The sequence below is a fragment of the Puma concolor genome, chromosome A1, assembly GCF_028749965.1.
Source record: "Puma concolor isolate L17-30 chromosome A1, mPumCon1.1.hap2, whole genome shotgun sequence".
In the NCBI taxonomy this organism is placed as follows: domain Eukaryota; kingdom Metazoa; phylum Chordata; class Mammalia; order Carnivora; family Felidae; genus Puma; species Puma concolor.
In genome coordinates this window covers 44,276,815-44,304,379 of record NC_141667.1, presented here as the reverse complement: position 1 = coordinate 44,304,379, position 27,565 = coordinate 44,276,815, and the positions used below count along the sequence as shown (strand labels likewise).

The 27,565-nt window shown below is 50.4% G+C and overlaps 1 protein-coding gene across 1 annotated transcript in view; it reads left to right on the top strand.

Moving 5' to 3' along the window:
* The first annotated feature begins 7,869 nt into the window (after positions 1-7,869).
* The window catches only part of CCDC69 (coiled-coil domain containing 69), a 34,398-nt gene continuing 14,702 nt past the window's right edge, over positions 7,870-27,565 (top strand). The window contains exons 1-4 of the mRNA XM_025923798.2: positions 7,870-8,052; positions 22,286-22,355; positions 25,099-25,205; positions 25,731-25,818. Coding sequence (XP_025779583.2) covers positions 8,005-8,052; positions 22,286-22,355; positions 25,099-25,205; positions 25,731-25,818 — 313 coding nt within the window. The 5' untranslated portion in view covers positions 7,870-8,004. The remainder of the gene's footprint in view (positions 8,053-22,285; positions 22,356-25,098; positions 25,206-25,730; positions 25,819-27,565) is intronic.

The following is a 27,565-nucleotide window of genomic DNA, read 5'->3' as shown; positions in this document are numbered from 1 at the left end:
GCTTCTTTAAGAAGTGCCAAGGGGCTGGTCCTTGCTACTGTCCTTGGATCCTGTCCAGGGCCCTGATTTAAAAGGTATTGCAACGTTTTTAAAACAAAACAAAAAACAAACGTGTTGTAACCCAAGGCCCTGGTAACCACAACACTGCTGGCTTCTAGCTGCCACCTCCCAGGCTAAGAGGGGAGGAAACAGCTCTCCGCCTACCCGAGGCACCCCATACTCTGCAGTGCCCGCCCGCCGTAGTTACCATATTATATTAGGCTGGGAGTTCCGTGAGGGCAGGGCCTGAGCTGGACCCTGGGGGCTGCAGTCCTGGACCAAAGTGCCTTTTGGACCCTCACCAGTTCTCTTAGGAACCATTCCGGGGGCTACTGGACGGCTCCAGGCCAGTGCTCTTTGCCCACTCTCCACCCGCGCCCCAGAGTGAGCGTTTATAACAGCAGTCTGATGGTGCCTCTCCCGCTGCCCACGGGACAGAGTAAAAGCAGCTTGGCTGGGCCTTCAAGGCCTCTCCCGCCTGTCTGCAACTCCTGCGCTCCCCCCCCCCCCCCCCCGTTTGCCAGCCCTCCAGCCATACTGAGGCACTGAGCCACCCCGAAAACCCACACAGCCCTGGGCCTGAAAGGTCTTCCCCACTCTCTTTCTTCCTTTTTTTTCTTTATTTTTTTTTAAGTGTATTTGTTATTTTGAGAGAGAGAGAGAGAGAGACAGAGAGAGATTGTGTAAGCGGGGGAGGCACAGAGAGAGAGGGAGAGAGGGAGAATCCCAAGCAGGGTCTCCACTGTCAGCGCAGAGCCCGACGTGGGGCTCAGACTCATGAACCCGTGTGATCAAGAGGCTCGGGGCCTAACTCACTGAGCCACCCAGGCGGCCCCTTTTTTTTATTTTACTTTTATACATGTGTAAACTGCAAAATTATCACCACAATATGGTTAGTTACATCCATCACTTTCTTTACAAGAAGAACCCCTGCTTCATCTACGTAGCTGGCGCTCAAACATCACATCCTTGGTGAAGCCTGCTGTGTCCTGCTCTCTCCCAGGCAGAATTCGCTACTCCTGCTTCGTGGTACTTTTCCATACCCCTTGTTACATTACTTGTCTACCTGGAGCAGAGGCAGTAGCACCTTCTGCAAATGTTTTATTTAGCTTGCATGATTGGGGGGGGGGGGCTTATACATTAAAAAACAAAATAAGACAAAAACGGATTTCTCGTCTCTCTGTCTCTCTTTTTTTTTTTAGTTTATTTATTTCTTTTGAGAGAGAGACAGAAAGAGAGAGAGCTCGGGAGAGGGGCAGACAGACAGGGAGAGAGAGAATCCCAAGCAGGCTCCATGCTGTCAGCTCAGAGCCTGACCCAGGGCTCAAGCCACCCTGAGACCATGACCTGAGGCGAAATCCAGAGTCAGATGCCTGGGGCGCCTGGGTGGCCTCCGTCGGTTAAGTGTCAGTCTTGGGCTCCGGTCATGATCTCATGGCTTGTGGGGTTGAGCCCCACATCAGACTCTCTGCTGTCAGTGAAGAGCCTGCTTTGGATCCTCTGTCTCCCTCTCTCTCTCTGCCCTTCCCCCACTTGCTCTCTCTCTCTCAAAAAATAGATAAACATTTAAAAAAAAAAAAAAAAAGAGTCAGATGCTTACCTGACTGAGCCATCCAGGGGCTTAGTTTCTCTTGAACACTTGGAAGCCAGACCCTCCTGATGCTCGTCCGCTGTCACGTACCCATTGGCGCTCCCTGCAGGTGGCTGTGTGATTTCCAGTTGACACCCCCCCTCCCCACTGCTGTACCTACCCAGCCCTGTGGGCATTTCAGCTTTAAGCCGTGGACCTAGATCATGCCTCTCAGATATTCTGGGTCACTCCCATTTACCAGTATTTGACTTCCTTGTCCCCATAAATCCTCGTATCCCAGGAGTTCCAATATGTTGGCAAAGTGTAAACGAATGAATAGAATCGGGTCAATACAAAATACAGACGTCACAAATTCCTTTGTTAAATCGTGTGTTCCAATCTTTGACTTGGAAAGCTCAGTGTCCGTCCTCACCATTCTCTGACTCTCATCCCAGTTACTTTCTTGCAGGGAAGATGCTCTCACTGGAACAGAGCAAGGAGGGTAGCATCAGGGCTAGGAGGAGCAGAAGGGCACGGATGGGGCAGTTGTCGGTCAGGAAAGGGTGGCTTAAATCGTGATTACATAGCAGTACACATAGGTGGACAAGTCTTCATTGTTCAAATTAAAGAACCGGGCACCTGGGTGGCTCAGTCATTAAGCATCTGACTTCAGCTCAGGTCATGATCTCATGGTTGTTGAGTTTCAGTCCTACACGGGGTGAGCATGAACCCTGTTTCAGGTGAGCTGGAGCCCTGCTTCAGGTAAAAATATGAGTCCTGATGGGTCCTGCCTCTCTGCCTCTCTGCCACCCCTTTCTTTCTGCCCCTTGTGGGATATTCTCTCTCTCTCTCTCTCTCTCTCTCTCTCTCCTTCTGCCCCTCACTCACTTGCATCCCCCCTCTAAAATAAATAAATAAAAATAAAGAATGAAGCAGAGTGCTAGAAACAAGCATATACAGTGAACAAGGATGTACAGTAAATATGTCTGAAGCTGAAAGGAATTGAGAACACGCAGAACGTACAAACCGTCCTCTGATAAGGGATATGAGGGGGTCACGTAGGAGGGGCAGGCCAATTACTGACTTAGGTGCAGCCAGGCAAGTGACTATTCATCTCTGATCTGGAAAGACCCCAGCTAATGTTGGAGTCCCACTCATTCAGTTACATTTAAATCAACAAACGCTCATCAGACGACCCTATCTAGGACTCAGTCTTAGTTCCTAGATATAAGGTGGCTCAGAAGCCACAGCACAGTCCCTTGTGTTTCACACGGAGCCTGGTTCAGAACCCACAGCACAGTCCCTTGTGTTTCACATGGGCCTGGTTCAGAACCCACAGCACAGTCCCTTGTGTTTCACACAGAGAGGGCAGTACACGTAGGGGTGACCTAGACATCAGCCCAGCCAAGGATGTCTCAAACATGGAAAATCGGGCTCACACATAGACTCACTGAGCCCTGGACCCCACTTCCTACCTCACCTCCAAACTCATGTTAAAAAATCACCGTCAGACATCAGGAGGACATAAAGGTCAAGCAACTCAAATATAAGCACACATCCAAATTGCCTGGAGGATTTGTAAAACACAGATGCCTGAGCCCCACAGCCAGCATTTCTGATTCAGGTGGTCTGGGGTGGGGCCGAAGAATTTCTAACAACTTCCCAAAAGATGTGAATGCTGCTGATCCCTGAGAACCACTGATATAAAGAAATGTCCACCCCTGTCCATTGCTAATATTTCCAGAACCTAGAGCCCACTTAAAGAAGTGATCTACAATTTTCCTTAGAGAAACTCATCGTGTGACATTGTGCCTTTCCTACTCTGTATTACCGTATTGAGATCCTCAAAGACTTCCATCTGAACTCTATTGAACAGATAAAATGCTAACCAATGATTATTGACGTGCATCGACTCTTGGTAAAGAAAATGGTGAAGTGAATCTTGGCTGCCACCTCTCCCAAGGCAGCCCCAAATCCACGGGTATCCTGGGACGATAGGCAGGGGTGGCTTTTCACTAATTAGCATTACCCAGGCTCCATTCTCCTTTCCAAAAACTCCCCCATCAATTAGTTCAACACAATTCAGCATAATTTTTTTAATGTTTATTTATTTTTGAGGGAGAGAGAGAGCAAGGGAGAGACAGAATTTCAAGCAGTCTCTGCACCTTCAGCTCAGAGGCTGATGCGGGGCTTGAACCCACGAGGAGGACTCCAGATGATTCTTTGAGAAACACTCTAATTGAAGCCAAAGGACTTGGGGTACCTGGTTGGCTCTATCGGTAGAACACACTAGTCCTCAGGGTCAGGCGTTCAATCACCACCTTGGGGTAGAGCTTACTTAACAACCACAAAAAGCCTAAAGATTCAACAACTTTAGGTTTCCTCCCATTTCTTTCTCTTATACATAATTTCAAGAGGAAGCTATCAAAACCAACATTTCCATCAAAGGTCTGGCAAGCCCAGGGTACTTTTCTCAGCAGAGCCTCACTTCCTATCTCCAGAACTGAAGCTAGGGTACACACAGTGTCTCCAAAAGGAAAATATTCTAAGTTCAATGTAACAAACCTTATGAATTGGTTACAAATTGCATTCTGTTGCTAGTGACAAAATGTCAATGGCAGTGGCTTAAACAAAGTTGTTGTTTATTCTATTATGTGAAAAAATTAGGAAGTAGTTGATCAAGGCTGGTATGGGGGCTCGATAAATTCATCAGAGATCAGGTTCGTTCTATCTTTTTACTCAGGGTAATAAAATGGCTGCTGGAAGTCGGCCATCATGTCTGTATTCTGGGCAGGAAAAGGGGGATCCCTCCTCCCAGCTGAGTCATTTCCCTATTAGAAGTTTTCCTGGAAGCCCCAAGCAGTAATTTCCCTTGACATATCACCAGTCACCCCCAGATGCATGGGAAGCTGGGTAAGTAGCCTGTTAGCCCACACGTTGCTGACCCAGAGAATATGATTCTGTAATTAAGGAAGCAGGAAGAATGGAAGTTGAGTAAGGTGTCTGGGAGTCTCTGCCACGATCTACAAAGTTCCAGATGGGGAAGGAGGGAGGAGACGGGAGCCATGTAACCTGCAGTGCATTAGCACACAAACTAGAACTCGGAGGAAAACTGCATGTGTGCTGAGAGAGCTGTGGAACAGGTACCACAAGGTTGTCGGGAGGAGACAGCATTTGAGCTGCTTCTTGATGTTCAGGTGAAACTATAACCCACAGAGATGGACGGTGCAGGAAGGCACTCCAGGCAGACAACACGTCTGGGGACCAACGGAGCTCAATCAGAAGAACCTGAACAAAAAAAGCTTTCAGAGCTTAAAGACATTTAGCAGCCACTGAGCTCAAAGGTTCCTAACCTGAGGGGCATCTGGGTGGCTCAATGGGTCCTACTCTTGATTTCAGCTCAGGTCATGGTCTCATAGTTCATGGGTTCCAGCCCCACGTAGGGTTCTGCTCCCCCCTGAAAAATGAATAAACTTCAAAAGGTTCTTAACCTGAGATGCACACATAGCCTTACTGCAGGGGCTTCAGGGGGTCCCTGAATCACTTGAAATCCTTTTTTTTTTTAAATGTTTATTTATTTTGAGAGAGAGAGTGTGTGTGTGAGCAGGGGAGGGGCAGAGAGAGAAGGAGAGAGAGAGAATCTGGGGGCTTGATCCCACCCCCCTGGGACCATGACCTGAGCTGAAGTCAAGAGTCAGTCGCTTAACCCACTGAGCCACCCAGGCGCCCCTGAATTGCCTGAAATTCTATGCAAAACTTTTTCTGTGTGGGTATACTGTCCTTCTCTCATGAAAGATGTTCAGGATAATCCCCATATTTTTCCTTCCAATCTTTCCCAAAAGAGCGCACCTCGTCCCCCGACTTTTGAACCCTACACACAACCCAGCCACCAACTCTAATTCCTCATTCCTCAACTCCCCCACCTCCACACTCTACCCTACCCCCCCCCCCCCCCCGCTGTAGTTGCTCCTCTCTGCCTCTCCTCTTCCTCTACATATGGCAAGGTAAGTAGTGGTCTCCCCATCACTGGAAGTACAAAAGCATAGACTGCACAAACACCTGCAAGGGACATTGTAAGAGACGTTTGTCTTAGTTGCAAGCAGCAGAAGCCGGCCTGGGACTCTAGGATTCCTTTCAGCATGAAGGTCCTTTGGCTGTGCTATTCCTCCTGGAATTCCTCTTCCCTCTCCTTACCCACCACAGTCTCTTACCTTCTTTAATCCTAATAATTTCCCCGAGGAGTACACAACTTAACATTAGCTTTATCACCTGTTTTCTATTGTTCTCCCTCTTTTTCTATGTATGGGTGTAATGTAAGAAAAAGAAAAAGCAGATTATAACTAATTCAAGGACAAGACCTGAGTCTTCTTCCCTTTGCGTTCGCTATGCCTTGTCCAAAAGGTGACCGATATCCCAGTGGGCCCAGGACTGAGGGGACACGGGACCTTCAGAGCTAAAAGTGCAGAAACACTGAGCAAACCAGGATGAGTGAGCCACCCCACTTGCCCAAGAAGAGGGCACATCGTACCTGCTCATTGATTGGTAACTACGGTAGACATTTCTGCTGTTGGCCAGTATTTCTGGTTCTCTCCTTCCGGGTACGTATTGTACTTTCCCGCCCCCTTGAAGCAGAGCATGACTATGTGACTTGCTTTGGCCAATAAAATGTGAGTGGATTTCAGGTGTGTCACTTCTGAGCAGAAGCATTTAAGACCCTTTGCACCATTCCCTTCTATATGCTCTCCTCTTGCCCTGGTGAACCCTGAAGGCATAGGGTTGAAATGACTGCATCGTAGGACGGTGCAGAATGTCTGCGTACTGCAGGGCCCCCTGCCTCCCCACGCTGGACGTGGAGTGTGAACAAAACTTAGCTTTACTCGTGGTGAGTCACTGCAACTTATGTGTTTCATTATCGCAGTAGAACCTAACCTAACCTAACCTGACTGGTACATCAACCCCTGAAAATTCCATTAGCCAACCTTATTCAAACTCAGGTTGCAAAGCAAAACACAACACAACAAACAAACAAAAACCTTGCATGCTCGTGCATGAGCAGGGGAGGGGCAGAGAGAGAGGGGGAGAGAGAGAGAGAGAGAGAGAGAGAGAGAGAGAGAGAGAGAATCCCAAGCAGGCTGCATGCTGTCAGTGCAGAGCAGGATATGGGGCTCAGTCTTACCAGCCACGAGATCGCGACCTGAGCCGAAGTGGCACACGTAACTGACTCAGCCGCCCAAGCACCCCGATAATTTCTATTTCTAACTAAGATATCTGATACTGCAGGCACTGCTGATTTGGGGACCACATTTTGTGAATCACATGTCTTATATTATTCTTCCTTCCATGAGCCTAATATCATCTGGGTCTTTAGTTTCCTTTCTTAGAGCCTGCTACAATTGGTCTTATAGTCTGTGGAGGGGGAATATGTGGTCTCATATTCTTTCCTCACTCACGACCGCGAGCACCTTTTACGTGGCCATACCTCCCCAAGTGTCTCGGGGCCTTGTATAATTTGCTAATACACACACACACATGCACACTGAGTTTCAAAGTTAGGTGTGCTTTTTCTGCACTGCCACTCCCAGAAACCTCAGCTGGTAACAAAGTGAGGGTAAATAAAAGTTCTTTTCCCCGGGCATTGACATGTGATGTCCCTTATTCCCACCGCATCTGCCCGTCTGCTCCACAAGGTTGTTGTGATGGGCAACATCTATCCAGGATGGACAGAGTAGTACAGACGCTCGTGAACTGGAAAGAGCTATGGACCCAGAAGTGACGAGGCATTACCACGGAACAAAGTATCATTATGTATTTGTAGGGACGTGGCTCGAAGCTTAGGTTCAGGAGTTAGAACTGGAATTTATTTGGGCTCTTGGTACTTCCTAGTTTTGTGAGCTAAGGCAAATCACGTCTCCGATCCTCGTCTTCGTAACCTGTAAAGTGGAAGGAATAATACCTTCGTGGCAAGGAGATGGGAAAAAATAAAGTAATATGTACAAAGTAGCCAGGGCAGACCCAGCTCCCAGTAAATGGTAGCTGTTGTGTTTACTAAGTCATTGTTTTCATTTTTCTTCCTGGCCTTGTCTCTGCCAAGGGTCGGGGAAAACATCCATTGTTCATAGGGATCTTCTCTGCCCTGGCCCAAAGTTGTCACCATTTAGGGAGAGTCTGGTCACTTGCCGCGGGCGGTGCCACCGTGAACCCCGAGGCCCTGCTCTTCGGGTATTTACGGCGCGCGGCCGCCCCAGCTCCGACTCAAGTCTGCGCTTCCAGGTTCAGTTTCAGGGTCTCGCCGGCAGCCCCGGCCGGCGGGCGCGCAGCGGGCGGCGGGGCCCGGGCGGCTGGGTCCTCGGGGCCCCCGGAGCAGGCAGGCGGCGTCCGGGAGTCCCCGGAGGAGGATGGGCTGCGGACACAGCCGGCCGAGCTGCTGCAAAGCCCCCAAAAAGGTAAAGGGCTCCGGCGGCGAAGTTTGCCTTCGGAGGGGAGGAGGGTGCGGAACCGCTCCGCCGCAGGGACTGTCGGCGCCGCCGGCCCCCCGCGGGTCCCCGCCCCGGGGTGCCAGGCGGAGGACGGCCAGAGGCCGGCGCGGAGGGAGGCGGGGAAAGCTCGGCCGGGCGACGCTCTTTCCCCCACCAACCCCCCGGCCCCGGGCTGAGCCGCGCGGGGCAGCCGAGTTTAGCCACACGGCCCCCGGGCCCGGGAAGCGCAGCTAATTCCGGCTGCCTGAGTAGGGAAATGTCTAGTGCTGTGGCAGGTGCCCTCTTCCTTCGGTCTGGGCGCAGCTTCGCTGTGTGGCCACGGACTAGTGACTTGACCTCTCTGGGCCTTCCGCTTTTCCCACCGTTCGGAGGCAGATTATCTCTAAGGCCGCTCCTCGCAGAATGGTCCATGGGTTTACAGCAGCGGCACCACCCGGGACCTGTTTGAAATGCAGAATCTCAGGCTCTGCCCCGGACCTGCCAAAATAGAACCTGACTTTTTTAACGAGATACCGGGTGCTCACAACAGGCTTTAAAGTTTGAGAAGCGCCGGCCTGGAGCCTCCTCGAGGCCCCAAAGCCGGTGCATGTGGGCTGTCCTGGGGGTAGCTGGGAGGGGCCAAAGAGGGAGGAGATCTGCAGCCTGCTGCTGCCCTTCCTTTCCTTCCTGTCCCTCCCCCGAGGGGCCTCGGAGCTGGGTTAGGACCCAGGAGACTCGACTCGGGTTTCTGACAGTGGGCCCAGCTGCCCCTTGAGGTCTGACCAGCCCAGAAGGTCAGAGCCTGGGGCCGGAGGACTGTCCTTGGGGGGACAGCCCCGGGCACAGAGAGGGAAGAGGGGACCCTCAAGTTCTAACTTCTCTTCCTACTACTGCCTGCCCTTCTGCCAGGTGGGGACAGGTGGTCCCATAAACTTGATGAGCCTCTGGAGACCTTGAGAGGCTCCAAGCTGCCATAAAATGTAGTTATTTTTCATAAAACATGAATCTCCCTGCTCTCTGCTCCTGCTTTGCTAAGGCCAGACAAGCTTTCCCTGCCTTGTGCCTAGTTCTAGTTCAGGAAGATGAGTTTTCCCCCCAAGTACAATGCCTCTCCCACTTTCCTTGCTCCTCCTTTATTCCTAGTTCAAAAAACCTCACCAAGCTCTGACCCAGAAAGAGTCCCATCTTCCCTTACTCCCACAGGGAAACTGAGGCTTGCCTGAAGCAGTGGAAGCAGAGGGCTGGCTGACAGGGATGGTGGGCAGATAAAGCCGAGCCTGGCTTGCGACTGGAATGAGCTGGTGATAGGTGGATGTCAGTTCTGGCTCTGCCATAAACAGGCTGTGTATCCCCGAGCAAGCCCTCAGTCCTCTCGGGGCCTCGGTTTCTCCCTCTGCGTGGAGAGGAAGAGAGATGAATGGGATGACTTCTAAGGGTCTGAGGGTCCGTGTTCTCTGAACCCGTGTCCGCATCTGAGTCTGCAAAGTGAGCCAAGTGTGATTTCCATCTAAGCAGGGACAGAAGGAGACTGGAAGAGGAGCCCTGGTCTAGGCATGACCCTTCCAACAGTGAGCATGGGTTCCCTTGCCTCCTGGCCCTTCTGAGAGCCTTACCAGCTGTCCCTGTCTGTCCTTGGTACAGCCTGAACTGGACCCTCCCGCCCCAAGCTTTGAAGGGCAAGTCAAGTCCACACAGACTATCCGAGTGGGAAAGGGCCCTGGGTACCTCCTGGGCTGATATACCCAGTACACAGATGGGAGGTTAAGGCCTGGAGAAGGGAAGGAGTAACTTAGAGCGGATCCCGGGTATCCAGCCCCCTAGTCCAGTGCTCTTTGTCCCCACCCCAACTCTGTGCTTCATGTGGCTTCTTAGTGATTCCAAAGCCCTTTGGCATCAAAGCCTTCACTCTGTGGCCTCGGGGCAGTCTGGCCTTCCTTCCCTGCCCCAGCAATGCCAGGCCCCTGCCCCTGTGCGGCGGGACTTACAGGCCAGTCCTGTTTAAAGTTCATGCCTGTTTCCATCCCTCCAGGCTGTGCTCCTGCCCAATGTCTTATCCAAGGATGCTCCCAAGGCCATCCTCACAGGCTGTCAGTCCCCTGGGGGGACACAGGGCTCTAAGGATGGGAGGTGCAAAGATGAGCTCAGACTACAGAAGGGTCAGATCGAGGCAACGATGACTCACCCTTAGAGGCAGTTGACAGAGTACTCACGCTCACATCCTGCGGGCCTCGCAAAAGCCCTGGGAGCTAGGCTGAGCTGCAGGGTCTTCACCACTCCACAGGTGAGGACACCAAGGTTCACAGAGGTGTGATGTGTCCAAAGTCATAGAGCCGGCTGGGGATAAAGCTGTGCAGCTGAGCTTGGTTTGCCGCACCTGATGCTCATCGCCGGTACAGAGCAGGTGCTGTGGAAATATTTGAGTGAGCAAATGGGGGCAAACAAGAGCCAGGCTAAGCCAGGGTGAGCCTGGGGTGCAACAATAGTACCTCCTTCAGCCTCAAGAGATACAGGACGGCTCCTTGGATTGGGGTAAAGGATGGTGTGGGGATGCCTTGACTGAGTGCTGAAGGTTTGGGAGGAGTTACAGTCGAGGCAGAGGGAAGAGCCTGAGCCAAGGCTGAACCAGAGAGAGCCCAGTATGGTGGGGCTCCTTGGGGAGAGTGGAGGCGACAGGCGGCGAGGAATGAGTCCGGAACTTTCAGCGGGGACTACCCTGGCTACGGACAGGGGCTTGACCCTAGGACCTCTCTGTCCTTCCAAGTTCAGGGATGAGAGGGTTTGCTGAGTTCTGTAGTCTCCTGTGCCTGGTGGCCTTAGCTGAGAGACCCGGCCTGAGGCTAAGCCACTGATTGGGACGAGTTGACATCCTGACAAATGCCTGAGTGGGGATCGCTGGCAGCTGGGTGCTGTGGAACCATCTACACCACGTGGTCCTTCCTAAACCCATCTTGACTGAGACCATGGGTGATGTGGTCATGTCCCCAGGAGGCCTTGGGCAGAGGATGGACAGAGGGGAGGGACCAAGGAAACAAATTTTCCATGGACTTGCCTGTAGAAGTGACACGGGAGTACAGAGGGACCTTCCATCCCCGGTAGCTTGCCAGGGGTGGGGAGGGGCTCCCAGTGCCTCGCGGTGGCCCCCCTGTGTGTGTGCCTGGCATGATGTCAGAACTGCCCAGTGCCCCGGGCTTTGGCTCTGGCCCCGGCACCTCAGCCCTGACTAGAGTGTCAGAGAACTCACTTGGTCCTGCTCCCACAGCTGGGTCCTCAATGGGTGTTTTTCAGGAGCACTTCATGAACCCTTCCGGGTAGCAGGCCAGGAGAGAGAGAGAGAGGGAGGGCTGCAGAAGTGATTGACGTGGAAGAGCCCAGGCCTAGGCATAAATAATTCCGAAACAAAACCATGGACGCTAAGGGTGTGGGCTTTAGAGCTGGGTTCACACATTGTTTTCTTCCCTCGGCACAGCAGGCTCTGGGCTAGGTGCTGCTTCAGTCCTGGCTCTGTCGCAGGTCCATGAAGTGACCGTGGAAAGGACGTGGCTTCTTCGTGCCTCGGTTTCTCCATCTGTAAGATAGGCATGAGATTAGCTGCCAGGTCATAGGGTTGTTCTAGAGATTAGATGAAAGAATGCACGCAGGAGAGTCCCTGATACACGGGCTGGCAAGTAGTGCGCTGTTGATAAGAGGGCGTGTGCATAATGTCAAAAGGGAGACCCAGTTATACTTTAAGGACATCACTGCCTGGGTTGGACCCGAAGAAAGCAAACAGGGATGTGAGAGACAGGGGAACATGAATGTCCTTGGAAGGCTTTGGGGATTGGGGCAATGAAGCCTGGAGCCTGGCCGTTACCTCCAACCCTCTGAAGCGTTGCCAAGGGGGCTTGGGGAGCAGCCTTGTTCTCTGTTGTTCCAGAAGGCAGAATTGTGACCAGTGAGGGGAAGCTAAAGGAAGCCAGATTCTACTTCTCATGGGGAAGAAAGGTAGCGAGTTCTCCGTCTCTGGAGGAGTTCAAGCAGAGGTCAGGTGACATTTTGGCAAGAACAGAAGGGGGGATTAGGCCTAGCAAATATTTAGGATTCCGCTTAAGAAATCTAATTCTGATTATTATAATGTTTAAGGCAAAATTTCGGAACTTGGAAAAACATAAAGAACTTTAAAAATCACTTTTAATCCCACCATTAAGACATAGCCTCTGTGTATATTTCGGTGTCATTCTATTTTCCCTACTATATATATAATATACATGAGGGTGACTATTTTTACACAATTGGGAATATATATATATATTTTTCTAGAGAGTGCGCCTGTGGGTACAAGCAGGGGAGGGGCAGAGGGAGTGGGAGAGATTATCTTAAGCAGGCTCCACACTCAGCAGGGATCCATGACCCTGGGATCATGACCTGAGCCAGAATCGAGAGTTGGATGCTCAACCGACTGAGCCACCCCCATGCCCCAGGAATATATTTTAAAGTGGCTATACTCTAGTTAATATTTTGCTGGGTGCATTTTTGTTAAATCGTCCACGGAAACATGATTTTTAATGGCCACCTAATATTCTGTGGATGTTCCATCGCTTATTTAACCAGTTTGGACCCTTGGTTGTTTATATGCCCTAGTCCTGTGCTCATTTTTCATGAGCATCCTTGTGTTTTCATGCTAAGGAGGGAGAGGGTGGCTTTGAGCTCAGAGGGGAGCAGAGGGACTGAAGGGTGGCTTCCTGAGACCGCTGGGTTTTGAAGGTTGGTGGGATGGGGGCTAGACAGTTGTTTTGGGGTAAGTGGGAAATAGGAAAGTCCGGGCCCCTGACATCTGGTCAGTAGGAACAGGGCAAATCTGACCTTTTAGCTTCGTTTGCTGAGGGTGGGGTGGTCGGGAGTATGAAAGGAAGCTGACTTTCCTGGGCACCGAGCCCTCTGCCCCAAGCATCGTGGAGACGTTGGTGTGTATGTAGCCTCCGAGCTAATGATTTTTGCCCAATCCGTAAAATCATGCCAGCTAAAGCCCTTACGGGCTTCCATACATATGCATTCTGAAAATCTTGTGAGATTGAAAGCCAGATTTCTGTTTTATAAAGGGACATCTGTACCCTGTGACCTAAGACGATTAGAAAAATTTCTAATAATCTTTGCCTTAGAGACTCAATCTTTGGCAACACATTTTCTGCACATGTACATGTTTTTAATTCTATTCTTTTCCTTTGTAGTTGAATTCCCAGGTGGCTGGCATAGGTCCCTCAAGGGCCCCCAGCCACCTAAAGACTTGCATCTTTGCCAAAATTGGGTGTTGAGTTTGGGGCCTGGGCTTCATGTCTTTTGTTGTTGTTGTTGTTGTAAAGAGAACAGGAAAGATAAAACTTCAAATTAGTTGCCCAGAAGCAGGCTGCTATGTCGGTCAAGCTGGTGACACTCTTGGGCCGGGGCGGGGGCGGGGGGGGGGGGGGGGTGGCCACCTGACCTCTCAGTATTCGTAGATCAGGTAGTTAACGAGTGTCTGAAATCTGCCTAGGAAAGGGTTTCTAAAGGGCCTCGGTAAAACATTCATGTTCGAAGAAGAAACCGGGAAAAAGTAGGAACACCCTCCAATAAAAGGAAGAACCTGATGGTTGGCCCGAGTTCTGGGGGCATTTGGGGTTCCATCTTTGTCTTCTCAGTGTCCTCCACCCTCAGAGCACTGTGAACCGTGCAGGATGACCTGGAGGGAGAGCAGGACCCGGAGGGAGAGCAGGGGGAGCCCCTGTGAGCACACCGCGGGCAGAGAGAAGGCGCAAGAGAGCGTCCATCCTTCTTCAGTGTGTGGAGATCTAAACCTGCCCATGACCTGAAGACAAGTCACCTGGCATTTCTCGCCAGGTGAATTTTAATCCCTGAAAATCGTTGATCTTGTCACTTTATTTTCAAACCTGAACCTTCCCGAACATCTAGGCCAGATGCCTTACAATACCTAAAACACCCCTCCCACGGCCATGCTTTCCCCCGGATAAGTGATGTACAACCTGACCTACTTCCACGTCTCCCTCTCCCCCAATGGTGGAGTTCTTTCACTGAGTGTGCCAGAACCTTGTAGACCTCCTTGCCATTTCTCCATGGCTCCACACCACCCTACCTGCTGCCGTTCCTTAAGGAAATAGCCTTGATGTTAGGAAATTTATCTGTACTGGAAATTTATCTGTACCCCTCCAACTCGTGTGTACCTAGAACCCATGAATGTGACCTTATTTTTGGAGATGGGATCCAGTTAGGATGAGGTCATACTGGATTAGGATGGGCCTTCATCCAATGACAGTTATCCTCATGAGAACAGGAAAATTTGGACAGGGAGAAGGCCATGCGGTAACAGAAGCAGAGATTGGAAGGATGCGGACGCACAGGCCAAGGGACACCAAGACTTGCTGGCAACTGCCAGAAGCCAGGAGAAGGAGCTAGGACGGATTCTTCCTCAGAACCTCCAGAAGGAACCCACTCACCTGACAACCTTGCTTTTGGACTTGTAGCCTCCAGAACTGTGGGAGAGCACACTCCGTTTTAAGGCTCCGTCTTTGTGGTGATTTGCTACAGCAGCCCTGGGGAGCTTGTATGTCTTTGGGTTAATGGCTCCCACCCTCGCGCTCAGCCTTCGCCCCTGCCTTGCCAGCAGTCAAGGTGGACAGCAAGAGCCCACCCTTGGACCCATGGCTCACCAGAAGAGTAGGGAGCATGGCAAACGCGGAGGTGCTTGGACGAGGAGGCCCAGATGCTTTTGGCCACCGGCCACCGGCCGCGGCACCTGCGGAGTAAAGGGCCGCCCTGGGAGTCAGCAGTGGACTGACTCCTGCCTCTTCCACTAACTTGCTGTGGGATGGCCGATAGGAGGTTCTCTCCCTGGGCCCTGGCTTCTCCATCTGTAAAATGACTGCCGCGGCTGCTTTTAGGCTCAGAGAGAGGTGTTTCTTCTCGTTAATTTCTTTGCACACAAGTAAAGTTTAAATACACTGTTGTGGGTTTTTTAAATTTATTTTTTATGTTTTTACTTTATTTTTGAGAGAGAGAGACAGAGACAGAGCATGAGTAGGGGAGGGGCAGAGAGAGAGGGAGACACAGAATGTGAAGCAGGCTCCAGGCTCCAAGCTGTCAGCACAGAGCCCGACGCGGGGCTCGAACCCACGAACCGTGAGATCATGACCTGAGCTGAAGTCGGACGCTTAACCGACTGAGCCACCCGGGCACCCCGGAATACACTGTTGTTTAAAAAGTCCTAAGAATGAAGGTAAAACTAATGCTACCCCTCCTTGGTCACAGCAATCTTCGTCCTTTCTCTGGAGATGACAAACAGGTGCCATCAACTTGTGCTTTTCTTGGCCCTTTACTCTGTTCTTTTGTGCGCAGTAGAAATAGTTTATTTGCATATTGGTGGTCTACCAGATGCCTTTCCAGCTGGGTATGCAACACGTGCTTCAGTTTTTAAACTTACGAGTGACATCGCAGAGTATTATGTATCTTAGTGTATCGAGCCAGCCCCCACTACAGACGTGAGGCTGGTTTCCAGTGTGCCTCTGTTACAAACGACTCTGCTGTGAGCGCCCTGGTTGGAGGTGCCGTGTCCTCACTGACGCGCTCCTCTCTGCTAAGCACTGCGATTGCAGGGGGGTGGGGTATGCCGCCTGTAACCTGGGGTGGCTGCAGAGGTCCCCGTCAGCTTGCCCTTCCTTTTATTGCGTCCCCACGGGGGCTGCTCAAGAACAGAGGGTGGTGTGAAGGGTGCAGGACACCCACCCAGGCCCTCCTGAGCAAAGGCACCTCCTTTCTTGTCCTCTGGAGAAGCCCTCGTCACGCAGGGGTTGACGGCTGAGTGTGTCAGATCACCTGCCCTGCTCTGCCCGGAGCAAACGAGTGTGACAGGATTGACACAGGATGAGGTGTCCGGATGATCTCCCTCTGCCCCTTCTTCTACATCCCAAGCGTGTCAAAACCAGAAGGACTCCGATGTATCCCATTGCCCAACTCCGTATCAGAAAGAGGAGGAAACAGAAGCCCAGAGAGGGTAGGGTACTTTCCCAAGGTCACACAGAAGGCACGTGGCAAGCCAGGGTTTTGACTCTGAACACCCACTGGGGAGTTTGCCATTGGGTTGGGGAGCAAGGTGGCTGTCTGGCAGGGTCACCTGTGCTCTCGGCACGTCTCTTGCCCTGCCCCGGCCACTGACGTCGTTTTCTGCCCCACTCCTTCAGGGTCTCAGACTGACCCAAATGCCAGAAATGGTGCAGACTGCCGTGTCCAGCACCAGGCCCTCTAAGGTGATCAGAACTGGCAGACGCCCTGGGAAGCTGGTAGGGGGCCGGAAAAGGTAGGCTCTGGGGAGGAAGAAAAGGAATGTGGTGCATGGGAAAGCCTTTGTCTGGGCCTCGGCCTCTCTGTCTGTGAATGAGGATGAGCTCTGCATTCAAGGCCTGCCGCGCCGACTGCCATGGTCTGACTCAGTAGTGCTGGTGCTTAAGAGGCAGGTGGTTCTGTCCTCCCCTGAGGTCTCATTCATCAGTCGATCAGATAGGAGCAGTCGAGACCACATCCGCCCCTGACTGGGGTGCTCTGGGGGCATCACAGGTGTTCAGAGAATAGGCGGTGGCCCCCCAGCCCAGCCGAGTGCAGGCTGGCCCTCCTCCCTTTAGGTCGGTCGTATCACCACACTGATCTGTATCCCCGGGGCAGTCAGTTGTGGCTGACCCCACGCTGTATGATATGAACAAATTGAACTAAATCTTCACCGCCCCAGGTACTGGGAAAATGAAATCAAAGTCCGGCATTACTTTGGCAAAATACTTCTGCCCATTTTAGAGGTAGGGAAGCTGAGGCCTGTGTGTATGGTGATCAGAGCCTCTGTGATTTGGGTGGGAACGCTAATTTCTTAACCGCCCTGAACTTTTAGGCCTTGCCTTTCCTCCCGCTTCTGGAGGGGGCCCTTGGGGCCTCCACCCCCACCTCCTTCCTGCCTCTACCTCAGCCAATAGGCTTGGCCTGTGGTTGGTAAGCTTCTGAAACTACTGGTGTGGGGCCCCACCCACGCTGAGTCCAGACACAGGAAAGGCAGCTCAGATACTGCAGGGACTGAGTCCCTCGAGGCCCCAAATCATCTATCCCCTACACTTCAGCTACTGGGATCAATCTGGTGTTTGCATAAAGGAAACGGAAGGGCCTCCAGCCTCCTTGAATCCGGGTTCTCATTAGGGCTCTGCTCCCCTGCTTTGAGGCCTCTGGCAAATGCTGCCCATCCCACCACTGGGCCTCAGGTTTTCCATCTGGAAATAGGAGGTGGGGATTGGAATAAACTGTCTCCAGGGGCCCTTCCAATCCTGCCTTCTCGGTTCCAGGAAGCGTTCCTCGGCCAGAATAGGTGTGATAGAACTATGTGGCCAAGGCAAGTTAGGGGACAGGAAAGGAACAGGTAACTAAAGGGTCCTTTGATTACTGAACTCTCTAAGCTAAGCAGGAATAACAAGGGCATATGTCATACCACTCCATCAGAAATACACAAAGCCCGAAGGCCCACGGAAAGCATGGAGTGATGGTCCCCACAGCGAGGTTAGTGATGGTCCTAAAGTGTCTTCAGGAGGCTGAGCTATCCTCAGGGCTGCCCTTGGCTTCCACCGTAGCAGGAGTCCCAAGGTGAGGAAGAGGTGGGCGGCTCCATCCAAGCTCCTTCTGCCTTACTCACTCTTGCCTGGTGCGGCTCACAATTTGAGGGAAGTAGACTATGGAAATTCACCTGTACTACAAAGTACTACAACCCGGGTAATACTCAACAGAGCCCTCTGATACAATGTTAATGCTGGTGGGTTTCACATCCCATCTGCAGTTTATGCTTAGCGGAGGTCTTTCCTTGCTGAACATCAAGGATACTTCACAGAATTTCAGACTGTTGGAGTGGAAGGTCCGCTGTGATCTCTCAGTCCAACCTGTGAAATGAAGGTTGCCTCTTCTTGCATGCTACCAGTGACGGAGAACTCACTACCACCGCCAAACCCCAACCTCTAGTAAGGCAGCTTATCTCTGTTCCGGGGACAGTTCTGAAATTCTTCTTCATGCTGAACTGAAACTTCTCGAACCTTCTAGTCCTCAGCCACAGTCCTGCCCTCCAAGGCTGTGGGCCACACACTAGAGCTTCCACCTTAGGATAGTCCTGTGAGATTTGAAGGCAGTGACCAGGTTTTCTTGTCTGTTCTTGAGGCGGACCAACTTGTTCTGTTCACAGCACCTCCCATACTTTGGTTTCGTGCCTCCTGCCACGTCTTGTCACCTCCTTCTGGATGCATTCAGTTTGTCAGTTTACCCTTCAAAATGCAAGCATATTCTAGGGGTCTCACTAGACCCGATGTGAGCTCATCTGGCACCGCCCTCCCTCTCTGCCCTGACTGTGCCACATCCCGTTACAGACCAGGTTTGCTTCAGGTTGAACCCAAGGCAGGGGTCTGGTCTGCTTGAACAAGAAGATGGGCCCCACAACCATGGTTGCTGCCAAGATATAAAGGCCCTGATTCCAGCCTTATTAGTTGAAGGGCTGCCCTTGAGTTCAAAGGAACTGAAGAGAACACCTGTTCCAACCCTGGTGCATGACAGATAGAGAAACTGAGGACCAGAGTGGGGGACTTGCCTAACGTCTCATAGTAAAGCTGGAACCCGGGTCTCCAGGTGTCTCCCCCAGTCCTGTGTTCTCCCTAGGTCCTGTGCTGCCAGCTGCCCCTCGAGCTCACTTCTCCCAAATTTCTCTTAACTCAGGAAACCCCACTGACCTTGCTAGCCCTCCTGCAGAGCTCAATCCGAATGCCCCACCCCCAGCCCTGGGCCTCCCCGCTCTGCTTTTGGAAGGGGAAATTCTTGTGTTCCCCTCCCAGCTCCTGTCCTCTCCCACTGCAGGGTGAACTCTGCTCCGTGGCCTCTGAGGAGGAAGCTGCCAGAGTCCCAACCTGGGGATTTTCCATGCAGTAGTTGCTTATCAATTCCTACTCGGCCCTGGGCTCTGTGTCCCCAGGCTTTCGTGATATCGGAACCACCTGCATAGATGGGCAGATGGGAGCTTCCTGGCACGTGTACCACCCTTGGATTCTGTGGGTCTAGAACTGGGCCTGCGGGCTGTGTTAAACAAGCACTCCAGGTGGTTCTAATACGGGAGGCCCATAGGCCACATTCCTAGAAATACTGTTCTGGGCATCCTAACACACATGCTGGGACAAATCCCAAGTGGATTTCAAAAATGGTCCTGGTCCTCAAGGAGCCCCTTGGCCTAGCTGGAGAAACCTGGGTAGCCAGGTAGGTACTCACATGGGTGTCTGAACAGGCACTGGAGCATAGAGCTGATAGGAACTAACTCAGCCCTGGGGAGAGACCGAGGAGAAATGTTACATGAACTCAGCCCGGAAGCCTGAGAGTGTACGTCATGCTGGGATGGTCTTGAGCAGCTTGGGATGCTCTTGGACACATGGATGTGCACATTGGGACCAGAAGTATAATAGGCCTATTTAGCTGGGCCCAGCAAATTTGCCGATTATTTTGTAAAAATGACACTGTTCCATGTTGGCAAGGTTGCAGTGACACTGGCCTTCTTGTGTGCTATTAGTGGGTGAGTTCTTTTAACCTTTCTGGAGGGTAGAACCCATAGCTTTGGCTATGTAAAAAAGTCAGTATGTTCACTAAAGCATAATTCGGAAATTAAAAAATGGAAATAATTCAAATACTCATGCAGATTATGAATTAAATGATTGAATTCATCCTTGAATTCAATGTTTGAGTCGTGAAAATTAATATGTGTACAGAATATTTAATGCCATGTAGTAAATGCTCATAATATATTTGAAAAATTAAAATATCAGGAAGCATAGGTAACATTCCTTTAATGAATAAATTATTACTACTACTATAATCGGAAGAAGATGTTTACAAATATTTACTAAGGAAGGAAGGAGGCTGAGGAGGACGGTAGCCTGAGGACGGATGGTGATGAGTCTTGGATGTTATTTGACGGAGTAATCCTGAGAGTGGTTTCGTTAGGATCTGGGGACTCAAGCGCACAGTCACATCCTGCCTGTGGTCTGGAGGCTGTTCATGGAGAAGAGTTTTTCACTTCTCTGTGGCTGTTGTTTGGGAGAAGACAGTTTCTCATGAGCTTTATGATCTGACTTCAGGCCAGTCTGAGGGAGATCTCCCAAAGCATTTCAGGGTCTTTGTTCTTCAGAAAGTAATAAACTCAGGCAATGTTTGAGCTCTTAGAATATGTCAGACATTATAGGTGCATTATCCCATCTAATCCTTAAAGCAACATTAGAAATCCGAGGTTTGGAGAGGCCATACAGTCACGCAGGGTTTGATTTAAGATTCGAATCCAGGTCTGGGTAATTCTAAAATCCCAGAGTTCTTAACCACGCAGCTCCAGTCTCTAAAGGGCTGAGGCTTGGTTCTTTTTTTTTTTTTTTTTATGTTTATTTGATTTATTTTTGAGGCAGAGAGAGCAGGGGAGAGGCAGAGGGAAAAGGGGAAAGAGGAACCCAAGAAGGCTCCATACCAACAGCAGAGAACCCAACACGGGGCTCGAACTCAGGAACCGTGAGTTCATGACCTGAGCCGAAGTCAGACGCTTAACTGACTGAGCCACCCAGGCGCCCCAGTGCAGAGACCTGGTCCTGATGTTGATTTTGACATCAGGGCACAGTGTGATGGTGGCTTACCTCCCTGGGCTTCAGTGTCCTTACCTGTAATAGCCCTGCCTGTCAGTGCTATTGAGAGGATCTGAGGTCATAGGCTCCGAGTATGAACACCATGGGGATCGACTAAGACCTCCTTGCCTCTCCTTCACAAAGGAGGGAGCAGGGGCCCAGAAGAGGGAAGAGATTTATCCAGCTTTGTAGAGCCAGGCCTGGAATTCAGGAATTCTCAGTCCCATGAAAAACATTCCCAGATTAGTGTAACCAGTCATGGCAACAGGGATGAGACAACTATTTATCTCCTCTTTCCTGCAGCCCAAGATAGAGAGGCTGGCTCCCGTCACTTCCCCAGATTCCTGCTTTGACAGCTTCCCTGGCTTGTTCCCTGGCCAGGCACCCCCGCTCCCCGGGGCAGGGGGAGCTGAGTCTAAACAGGGTGAAAGGAAAACCCACTTGTCAGGCATACCCAGCCACTGAGCAGATTTGAGGCACCAGGGCCTAGGGGAGGTGCCAAGTTGGGTCCAGCTTGTCAGGGGCTCACACCGTACCAGGCTCTGTGCTGGGCACTGTGGGGCAGGAGCAGAAGGTTGTAGAAGCCTTCCCTTGACTTATCTTCCTCCCCAACCAGAAGTATGCTTCCTAGCAGCGTTTCAGTCATTCTTGATTGTCAACCCATATCAACTCTCCTATTAAAAAGTACGATTTATGAAACTTGATTATCTGGGTGCCACTGACACTGCTTTAGTATCCCAAAGCCTTTGGCATCGGTTCCCTCCTTTGATCTGATCCAACCAATCCTGGCCAAAGTTGGTCAACGTGCCCAGAGGTATGGCTAAGATACCTGACTCTGCCAATTATCCACACATCTGCTTTGGTTGAGCCCTAACGTCACTCGGCCTCAACTTCCTGATCTTTAAATTGGGCACATTCATATTTCCCAGGTTCATTCTGAAGATTAGCTAAGATAATATAGATAGGACATCATAGCGTCCGGTACATCCTGAGTACGGTGTCTTCCCCCCCATCAGTCAAGGTAAGTATCCCTGCCTCCTTATAGTTGGGGGAATACCCCCCTCTAACAAAGAATAAGCATGTAAAATCATGGCTTGGACTTCTGATGCTTTGTCCCCAATATGGGGAACTTGGAAGGAAGTTGTGGTAGCCATAGGCCCTGAGAGGAAAGGGGAATTGTCTCTGAACTAGAGGTTGGGGAGTTTCAGCCATAACTGGACTGAGCAGAAGGTCTGGCCAAGTCCTGGGAGAAGAAAGAGGTGGGCAGGGAGGGCCCCGTGGATGGCAGCACAAACCACAAGGCTCTAAGGACAGGTCAACCAGCATCGAACTCCCCCGTGAGCGTTCGCCTGGAAATGATGAGAAATTCTGCTCTGGGAACCCCTTCCCCTTTGGCCAGTGGGGGAGGCAGCCTAAGTAACTGGATACAGGTCAGGCTCTGGCATAAGTGGAAGTTCTGTCTTGCCTTTGGAAGGATCCTACACCCATCCTCACACTGACCTCTACCCTCTACCCTCACGTCATTGTTGTCTCCTTTCTTCCAGAGGCGCCGCAAACCAGATCAGCTACCCAGACCACAGCCACAGGAACTAGGTCCCCTCAATGGGGACACAGGTGAGTGGCCAGGCCTATATATGCCCTCCCCACCATCCATGAGGTTTCCTGCCTTATAACCAACAAAGGTGATATGGCTGTTTAATTATCTCATGAGACCTTAAGTCAGTTACATTAATAGGAGTATCATGTCTAAAATGAGGGAGGTGATAGTCCTGACCTGTACTGGCCTGTTCCTGGCTATTGATGCCATACCTAGAGTGCGGAGTTTATTTCTGGAAAGTACACTTTCAGAAGAATCCAGAAAAATTGGAGGGAGTACAGTGGAAGGCAGATCAGGCTGGTGAGGAATCTAGAAGCCACGTCCTATAAGGAGCAGTTAAAGGAGCAGAGGATGTTCTACCTGGAAAGAAGATACTGCAGTAAAACACAACAGTTCTCTCCAAGTGTCTGAAGTGCCCTCATAGAGAAGAAAGATAAGCCTTGTTCAGTGTGACTCAGAGGTCAGTAGAAGGGCTTCAAGGCGGCAGAAACAGGCAGGCAGAATTCAGCTCAATCTCAAAGGATTTTTTGTGTGATTGTTGTTTTAGAACCATCAGAGCTGCCTCGTAATGAAACGAGCTCTCGTCTCTGAAAGTGTCCAGTTACAGGCTGAAGACTGTCAGGGACATTATAGAGGAAGTTTAAGTTCCAGATCAGCCATGGGACCAGAATTCAGAGGTTCTGTAACCTGCCTGTGCACAAGAATTACTTGGGGAACATCAAAGATACGGATTCTGGGGCCCCGCCGCCGACCAAGTAATTAAGAATCTCTGGGAGTGGGGCTGAAGACTATTGTTGGTGACGATATCTGTCTTATAAGCTTCTCCCTGGCTGGGGCCAGGTTGTGGACCAAAGTCTGGGATGCTGAGCCAAATGGTTTGTTTGAGTCTGGGGTTCTCTGTACTTGACCACTGCCATCCCCCAGGACTCAGGGCACTGACTCACTCCCCCAGTGCTGGCTTCCTGCCTGGAGCCCCGTTCCTCACCTTTCTCCCCGTGCCCTTTGCCAACCCTGTCGATGGAGCTCTGTAATAATAATAATACTAACGTTAATAATAATACCCACCGCACCAGTAATGCCAGCCCCTCTAATGCTTGTCATGAGCAATAATGAATATCCAGAGAACATTCCATAAACAATAAAGAACATTTACTGAGCTACTTCTAAATGCCTGGCACTATGCTTCCTGCTCTTTGTGCATAAGCAGGCAGGATACGGTGGTAGTTAGGAGCGTTTGCCGTGGGGTCAGACGGTGTATTCACAGCCCTTCTCCCCGACTGTGAACGGGGTGATCCTAGACCAGTTGCATCACTTCTCTGTCTCTCAGTTTCCTCGTCTGTGAAATGGGGAGAGTGACAGTACCCACCATGTTGGGTTGTTGCGGGGACTAGGCGAGTAGTACCCATGAGGCACTTGGAACGGGACTGGCACGTTCCCGGGCATGATATGCTCTCCGTATTCCTTACCTTGCTATTATTATTGCTGTTGCCATTGTTTCCTGATTTAATTATCTCAACAGCCCTGTGAGGTGGGTATTATTATTATCCTGATTTCACATATTGGGTAACTGAGGCACAGAGAGGATGGGTCACGCCCTAGGTCACACCCAGAGCCTACTGGACTCAGAGCTGCGTGGGCAGGGCGGGTTTTGGAGTTTCCCTAAGCAAGAGCGAAGCTTCCTGTTGGCGCCTCCTTCCCACTCACGGCAGCCCCTCTGCCTCCAGCTGGGGGTGGGGCCTGCTAAAGGTCAGGGGTCACACACTCAGACACCTTCTGGCCCCAGCAGGTAAAGCAGGTGATGAGGCAGCCTCAGGAGAGAGAGGCAAGGCCTGGGGTAAATGGCAGAGCCACACCCTGGACAAAGCAGGAGACAGGCCGGCCTCAGCTTCATACACTGCCAGTTCTCCTGCTCCTTGAAAACAAGTTGGACAGACATCTGTACATGAAGTAAAAGCTGCCCAGTTAGTAAACCTCAGCAACTAATTTTTTTAAAATGTTTATTTCCTTATTTATTTTGAGAGAGAGGAGAGAGACTGCATGAGCGGGGAAGGGGCAGAGAGAGAGAGAGAGGGAGAGAGAGAGAATCCCAAGCGGGCTCCGCATAGTCAGCACAGAGCTTGATGCAGGGGTTCAAACACACGAACCACGAGATCATGACCTGAGCGGAAATCATGAGTCTGACGCTTACCCGACTAAGCCGGCCAGGCACCCTGCAACTAATTATTTTTTTAATTTAAATTTTTTTTTCAACGTTTTTATTTATTTTTGGGACAGAGAGAGACGGAGCATGAACGGGGGAGGGGCAGAGAGAGAGGGAGACACAGAATCGGAAACAGGCTCCAGGCTCTGAGCCATCCGCCCAGAGCCCGACGCGGGGCTCGAACTCACGGACCGCGAAATCGTGACCTGGCTGAAGTCGGACGCTTAACCGACTGCGCCACCCAGGCGCCCCTTAAATTTAGATATTAGCTAGAGCAAATTGCACCTTTACGGGCTGAGTCTGTCCTGCAAGTTACCAGCTCTGCTGTAGATCCTAGAGGACAACAAAATGAGCCCACTGGCTCCTGCACTCAAGAGGGTCTCCCAAGCCAGAGAGATGTGCGGGGTTGGGGGGGCCTCTGGAGGTTGATCTCCCAACTGAAACCATTCTTGAGGTGGACACTGGAGTTCTCATCCCTTAGCCCTGGCCTCCCACATCCTCTCTGCCGGACCCTGGCTTCTCCTCCGCTCTGTGTGCATTTTTTGCTTCCTCACTCACAGCCACAACTGTCCAGCTGTGCGCATCTGAGGAGGCTGAGCGGTGCCAGAAGGATATAACCAGAATTCTCCAGCAACACGAAGAGGACAGGAAGAAATGGGCACAACAGGTAAGTCCAGGTGACACAACCCCACCTGTGTTAAGCAGGAAAACCTCCTGCTCAGCTAACCTCGCTAAGTCCCAGAGTGAGGACCAACTTTTGATTTTGTTGTTGTAAGTATCTCTTACTCCATTACCAAGAAGGGAGTCCTTTATCTTTTGAATAAATATTTGTAACTGCTTGCATGTAATTCATTATGTACATTATATGCAATGAAAGGTCGGGAAACACTCTGATGCAGTAGAAAGACTTCCTGCCTGGAGCGGGCATCAGGGTTGGAAGACCCCTACTTGCCTTCCACCTAGACGGTTCTCTAGGAGCCCCCTTCCAAGCCCTAAAGAAGCAAAGTCAGCCACATCTGCTGTGTCTTGGAGGCCTTGTGCCCTCTCTGAACTCAGATTGTCCCCATCACGTAGACGACAGGGTGGGACTCTGATCACCAGCCTCTGCAAAGCTCCAGGGTTCTGGGAGTGGATAAGCGAGGCTGTGCTGAACCTGCTCAATCTCACGCTGCTTACCACTTTCTGTCCCCAGGTGGAGAAGGAGAGGGAGCTGGAGCTTCGAGAGAAACTAGGTGAACAGCAAAGAGCCCTGGAGAGAGAGCATGAGGAGGCACTGCAAGGTAAGGATGGAAATGCTTCACTAGCATAGATGTAGAAGGGTCCTTCTTGCGCCCTCACCACACCAAATTCACAGGTGGTCTCCCACTGCCTCCTCCCTCCTGCCTCTAGCCCCTCCCCCTGCCTGTAGCCCCTCCCTCCTTCTGTGGCCCCTCCCTTCTCTCACTGGCCCCTCCCTCCTGCCTCTGGTCCTTTCCTCCTACCTCTGGCTGTCCCCTCCTGCCTCTGGTCCACAAGCAGTTGGCTGCCTCCGCACTGGAGTCTTCAGGATCCTTGGACTTGTCCTTTCAGGAATGGCTTTAAAACTCTGACGCCATGCTTTGTTTAACCTTAGTTGAGACGTTTTTTCCCTTAAAATTTTAAAAGCAATTCATATTCCTTAAAGGAAATTTGAAAAATCTAGACAAATAGGAGAATTTTTAAATATCCATATTCCTTCCCTACAATGATGACAGCTCTTAAATTTTATGGTTAGGTTATTTATATGGTTAGTTATTTTTTTCAAATAGCTTTCTTTCCTTTTATATGTGATGTAACCATGATAGAAAATTTAGAATCTATGGACTAAACAATACGATCTTATAGCATAGTGGTTAAGATCTCAGGCTCTGCAGCCACAGTCCCTGGGTTTGAATCCCAGCTTCCCCTCTTACTGGCTGTGCAACCTTGAAGAATTTAGTTAATCTCATTCCTAGGGTGTTTATGAGAATTAAATGATTTGTTAGATAGATAGATGGATAGGTAAAATTTAGAACAGTGCCTGATATTTCATAAGATACTTAGCAAATAATTAGTACTTATTTTATTATTGCAAAAATTAAAATTGTGTACAATTCTACCCAGAACCAGTCACTAGTCACTGTTACCCCTTTAATATAGATCCCTTTCACTCTGTGTGTGTGTGTGTGTGTGTGTGTGTGTGTGTGTGTGTGTGTTTGTATACACCTGGGATATTCTTCTATACACACACACATACACTGGGGGGAGGAGATAAATTGATTTTTCTGTTTCAATGGTATTAACATCTTGTCATTTAACTTCTGTAATATAAGTTCTAGCAACTGCACAGCATTCCAATGCATACCCTTATTCATTTACTGAGCCCCATTGGTTAGGCATTTAGGTAATTTCAAACTTTTGCCACTGTTTATAATAGCAATGATACTTACACAGTGAACTCTTTTGTAAAATCTTTGCCACATTCATGATTTTATCTTTCAAAAAACATTCTGGTAGAGTTGGTGTGGCAAAGTATATACATATATATATATATATATATATATATATATATATACACACACACACACACACACACATATATATACCCATATATATATATATATGTAAAATACATACAAGACTTACCATTAGTGACATTTAGTACCTTCACAGTGCCCAGCAACCATCACCCCATCCCGTTCCATCCCGTTACCCTAAAAGTAAATCTCATACCCACCAAGCAGTCACTCCCTGCACCTCCCCAACCTCCTAGCCCCTGATCCACTCACTGGCAGCCACTGAGCCACTCTCCGGTCATGGGTTTTGTCCATTCTAGATGCTCAATAAATGGAATCATACCATCTGTGACCCCCATGTCTGGCTTTCTTCACCCAGCATAATGTCTCCGGGTGCATCCATGGTGCACATTACATTTGCACTACATTTCTTTTTTCCCCTCCCATTTTAAAAGCTACTCCCTTCCTTTTTATGGCTGAATAACATTCTATTATCATTGGCCTGGACACACCA